This window comes from Oncorhynchus gorbuscha, linkage group LG25, assembly GCF_021184085.1.
Source record: "Oncorhynchus gorbuscha isolate QuinsamMale2020 ecotype Even-year linkage group LG25, OgorEven_v1.0, whole genome shotgun sequence".
NCBI classification, from domain to species: domain Eukaryota; kingdom Metazoa; phylum Chordata; class Actinopteri; order Salmoniformes; family Salmonidae; genus Oncorhynchus; species Oncorhynchus gorbuscha.
This window is the reverse complement of record NC_060197.1, coordinates 29,809,045-29,814,998: the sequence shown is the minus strand read 5'-3', so window position 1 is coordinate 29,814,998 and position 5,954 is coordinate 29,809,045. Positions and strand designations below refer to the sequence as shown.

Genomic DNA, 5,954 nt, shown 5'->3' with positions numbered 1-5,954 from the left:
CAATCAGACGATTGGTCGCATACTACGCAGCCTTCTTTCAGAAACCCTGCGTCTTGGGCAGAACAGCTCCCCTGGGGCAGAATACGCTCACAACTCGCTTCCTTCGTCTGCTACCGGGTTATCTCCGTTTCAGAGTAGTCTGGGTTACCAGCCTCCTCTGTTCTCATCCCAGCTTGCCGAGTCCAGCGTTCCCTCCGCTCAAGCGTTTGTCCAACGTTGTGAGCGCACCTGGAGGAGGGTGAGGTCTGCACTTTGCCGTTACAGGCACAGACTGTGAGAGCGCTAATAAACGCAGGATTAAGAGTCCAAGGTATTGTTGCGGCCAGAGAGTGTGGCTTTCCACTGCAACCTTCCTCTTTACGACAGCTTCTCGTAAGTTGACTCCGCGGTTCATTGTCCGTTCCGTGTCTCCTGTGTCAAGCCCTTCTTCGCACTCCCATCGTCTGTCCCCCCTCCCTCCCGTCCTTGTCTAGAGCGCACCTATTTACAAGGTACGTAGGATCATGGACATGCGTTCTCGGGGACGGGGTCACCAATACTTAGTGGATTGGGAGGGTTACGGTCCTGAGGAGAGGGAGTTGGGTTCTGCCTCGGGACGTGTGCTGGACCGCTCACTCATTGATGATTTCCTCCGTTGCCGCCAGGATTCCTCTCGAGTGCGCCAGGAGGCGCCGGTGAGTGGGGGGTACTGTCATGTTTTGTCTTAGATTGTCTTGTCATTTTGCTTTTCCCTCTGTTCATTTTCCCCCTGCTGGTCTTTTTAGGTTCGTTCCCCTTTTTCTCTCTCCCTTCCTCTCTCTCTTCTCTCTATCGTTCCGTTCCTGCTCCCAGCTGTTCCTATTCCCCTAATCAATCATTTAGTTTTCCCACACCTGTTCCCGATCCTTTTCCCTGATTAGAGTCCCTATTTCTCTCCTTGTTTTCCGTTCCTGCCCTGTCGGATCCTTGTCTATTGTTCACCGTGCTGTGTTTGTGTATCGCCTGTCGTGTCGTGTTTTCAGATGCTGCGTGGTGAGCAGGTGTCTGAGTCTGCTGAGTTCAAGTGCCTTCCCGAGGCAACCTGCAGTTCAAGATCGAGTCTCCAGTCGGTTCTCGTCATTACGAGTGGAAATTGTGTTTTTTGATTGTATTTTTATTTTACTGGATTAAAGACTCTGTTTTCGCCAAGTCGCTTTTGGGTCCTCATTCACCTGCATAACACAAAAGTACTCATACATTTCAAATGCTCAGGCAGGACAGCAATATGGTCCAATTGACGCACATACATTTATCAATATAACGCATTGTCATCTCTACTGCCTCTGATATGGCGGACTCACGAAACACATATACCGGGTTTGTGTAAATGATGTCTTGAGTGTTGGAGTGTGAGAGTGTGCCGTCTAGTTTGCATAATAGAAGGAATTTGATGTATAGCATTCACTTGACATTTGAGTACTTTCCCCCCAACTGTACTTAAGTACATTTCAAACCTGATACTTTTAGACTTTTACTCAAGTATTATTTTACTAGGTGACTTTCACGTTTACTTGAGAAATTTCTATACTTTTACTCAAGTATGACATTGAGGACTTTTTCCACCATTGCAAATTTTGTGGCCCTGTATGTTGACATGTTCGTACAACTGTTTATTCAAATGCTACTGATGAATGCATGGCTGTAATATTTTTCACCCAAACACCTTCAGACTCAGAGTCCAACAGCATGTCTGTGCTCCAGCAGCCTGTGTCTGAGTCAGTCCAACCAGGAGACTCTGTGACTCTGAACTGTACAATACACACTGAGACCTGTGCAGGAGGACACAGTGTCTATTGGTTCAGACATGGCTCAGGAGAATCCCTTCCAGGAATCATTTACACCCATGGAAACAGGAGTGATCAGTGTGTGAAGAGCACTGAGGCTGGGTCTCCTACACAGAGATGTGTCTACAACCTCCCCAAGAGAAACCTCAGCCCCTCTGATGCTGGGACTTACTACTGTGCTGTGGCTTCATGTGTGGAGATACTTTTTGGAGACGGGACCAAGCTGGACCTTCAAGGTAAATCCCATTTAATCTGTACATTGCCACGGCAATACTGTATATTCATGCAAACTACCTACCTCAAAGCGATCCCATAGATCTGCCTCAACAAGCTATACAATAATCACCATCAGCTTTTGATTTCTTACTGTTTGATGATCTTCCTAAGTGCTCATGAATATAATATGAATTCACTGATACCCTTTCCACAGTTCCTGAGCATCATCCTCCATTTCATCTGACTCCTACTGTTCTGTCATTGGTCGTCTCCAACATCGTTCTGGGGATAGTGACCCTTCTTCTTGTCTGGGCGCTGTGCAAGAGGTATTACTTTATATCTAATGTATCCAATGTATCTAATGTTATAGCTGATGTATATAGATTTTCATGCATCTCTATGCAATGTACCTTCTTGACATGTACGTTAAATGATCAAAGTTTAACAATTGTTAATTAACTACATGAGGTTAAAAAGAGATAGAATGTCGTAAAAAATTATAGCTGCCCTTCCTCTATTTCAATCTCTTTGAAGGGAGGACTGATGTCCCAACGTCCCAGGGCAATCAGGTAAATTTGTCAACATTTGTAAATAGAGTATATTTTCAGTTTTAACAAGAATATGCAATTACATTTTCCTTACATTTAGTATTCAGCTCATTAATGATTTTTATGTTATAAACATTTCTTGCAAGTAATAGGTCAGTGTACTAGATGTAATTTTTCCATGGAACTTCTGTCTCTGTTCCACTGACTGTCAGGTCATTGTAGTGGTTGTACAGTCTGAACAGAAATGTCTTTTGTAGAGTGTTTTCTTCCAAAGGAGAATAGAAACATTATATAGTAGATCATGCTGTCATCATAATGTATTTCCTCATGGCTCCACCCCCCTCAGAATCAAGACAGTGACGTGTTGAACTATGCAGCTGTCAGTTTCACCCCCAAGAAGAAGTCCTCCTCTAGAACAGCGAGAGAGAAGACCAGCAGAGAGGATGCAGTGTACTCTGATGTCAGGAATCTGCAGCAGCAGTGAAAGATATCACCACTGTCACAAAGACTCCAAGAAGAACCATTTTACTATTTGTAGCATAATTGAACTGCTTTTAATAACAAAAATGAGTTACAATGTAACAAAGAAAATGTAATTTTAACATTGTCTAGATTTATGTAATCCTGTAATGCCTTAAATAGACATATCTTTTGACAGTTTGTAAGAAATAATCTGATGGAGAATCCCATTTTTGCTCTATGACTGTGTGTTTTTAACATAATAAACCATTAATGAACCCGTTCATCTCTATTCTCTGTCTACAGAACATCTCTGCCACCACATATACAAATATACAAAAATGATTAAAAGGAATATCAGTTTAGCTGAATATGTGTCAGGCTCCATCACAACATTAGAAATGGAGGAACACCAACACACATCTATTTCGTATCACAGAAGAAGTGCTTTTTTATTTAACTGTTATTTAACCAAGTTTAGAGTTGCTGAGATACAAATACATTTTTCAGGGAGAGGCCATGAGAATCACTCTGACTCCACATACCGCACAGATAAACATGTATATGATTTACAATAAATGCTCTCTTGTAAGAAGTGCAGTGTCGGTTTACACACCTACCAGGCAGTAGCGGTGTCTGGTAGGTGTGTGGGTACAATCACCGGGAAAGCCAAGCCATGTTACAACCTATGTGTTGTGATAATTCCGTTATTTGATCTATAACCTGATAATTCATATGTCTTGCAACCGTGATATAAAGGTTGAGATAATAAGAAGACACAGTGGCAGAATAAATGCAACATCACCTTTGTTTTATCACAATACCGGATAGCAGCCTCTGTCCAATGAAGTCCACAAAGAGAGTCACCTCAAGTCGCACAGAAAACAGAAGCTGCCTCCACTATTCCAGCACCATTTCAACTTCAACATTTCAACTTGATCAAACCATCTCTACTTAGTCTAATTCAGTGACAACTAAAAGATACCAAAAACGATTTAGTCCAATGAACGTAAGCTACATTAAATATGATGTGGCTGTCCATGGTTCTGATTTCCGTGTGTGTGCGTGCGCGTGTGTGTGTGTGTCTGTGCAGGTAGAAAAACATGTTGACTAACCTTACTTGTAGAGAAACGCCATCCTCCTCTCTTTCATGTTCACAAACCGGTCTATCACTCTGTCATACACGCTGTAATATTTTGTTGTCCTACTGAATGTTACCTGGCTAAATGCTTGCTCGTTAGCCTAACTTCCATTCATGGGCAACGTTAGTTTGTTAACATTAGCCTTCTACATCTAGCTACACATTGAACTTCTATCCTCTCAGACCAGGGGCACCTCAATGTATGAATGAATGGTTTGTTCAGAATCGCTGTTATAATCATTGGCCTGTACGGGGAATTAAGTAAAACCACAAGTCCAAATCCCTATCTCCATCCATGGCTAATTTTGGAAAATGACCATATTATCTGGCTAGGTAGCAACAGGAGGACAACAACACAACGAGATGTAACAATTCAAGTTTTTCTGTCAATCATGTATACAATCACGTATACGCAATAGGATTTGATAGAAGTGATGACAAATCCAAGGTTGCTTCCCTTGACACTTTGGTGTACCAGGACCACACAGAGTTGAGCCCGCTCAGTTTAGCTCAATGCTGAATGGCTCGGGATGCTTTCTCCAGCGAGATAAAATTCAGCCTCTTACAATTGAAGGAAAGATACATTTTACTAGTCAATTTAATGGGGAAGCCTGTCACGACTTCCACCGAGGTTGGCTCTCCTGCCCGTTCGGGCTGTGCTCGGCGGTCGGTCGTCACCGTCCTATTAGCCACTACCGATCCCTTTTCGGTTATCTGTTGGTTTTGTCTGATTGTTTTCACCTGTGTGTTAGTTCATTAGTATCTGTATATAATGTAGGTTGTCCCGCCCTTGTTTTGTGCAGGATTGTTTGTTTTTGTCATTTCTTGTTTCGGCTGTCGGTGTTTTGTGTTTTTTCTCCGGTTTGTCTGTTTATTCCTGTTTTGGATATTTTTCACCCTGTCTGTATTTTGGGTTGTCCGTGTTTATTGTTGTTCACCGGAGAATAAACCTCTATTCATTATTTGCTCTCTGCGCCTGATTCCACCCACCTTGACTAGTCGTGACAAAGCCTGACTTTCCTTGTTACCCATGAATTCACACCACTGCTACCAGTAAGGGTGTTATTTGATGCATCTCCACCAATCAGAGAAAAAGGTTCCTTTCTCTGTATCTGTGAGGCAAGAAGCCTACTGATCACAGTACTGCACCAGTACTGTGTATGCACCCCGCTATTCATCTGTATGTACTATATGTGAATATCTAGACTGCCTAGTCCATTTCCCCTGTGTTTCATTAGCTATTTACTGTAAGATAATGACATTGTCCTCTTCCTTGACTCAATTTATTGACATGGCTTTACTGTAAATCTTATGCAAATGAGGATGTGAATGCATACATTTGACACCTACATCAATTAGCCTTTACCTCATACTGATGTTGGATCATATCATTGTGGAATATTCTGGTATAATGAATACTATTTTGGAGATGGTGTGTATCTCATGATTCAAAGTATGTAAAGAAACAGAATGTTTAGTAGGAAACTATGTTTCCGGTTTTAATTTCTAAATGTGAAAATGTTGTGTGGTTCTCTTTAGCCTGTTAATCAACTCAAGTGAACGGAACCAGGCGGGACATTGAGGGTTAGACCTTGTAAGCGATGATTATAATTAATGCATATATTTTTTAACTATTTCTGCAAAGCATGTCGTCCTCACACAGGGCACCAAATTTAGGTACAGGTATTATACATTATATGACAGGGGATTCTGGTCAGCAACCTGAAAAATTCCTCCTTTTTAAATATATGTATTTTTCTACTTCTCAAGAGAATCAAGCCGGATTGC

At 42.0% G+C, this 5,954-nt stretch overlaps 1 gene segment (V, D, J or C); it reads left to right on the top strand.

Moving 5' to 3' along the window:
• Positions 1-1,096: 1,096 nt before the first annotated feature.
• LOC124013691 lies at positions 1,097-3,288 on the top strand. The segment is given in 4 exon segments: positions 1,097-2,038; positions 2,233-2,344; positions 2,553-2,587; positions 2,913-3,288. Coding segments are annotated over 3 exon segments (507 nt in total).
• Positions 3,289-5,954: the final 2,666 nt, after the last annotated feature.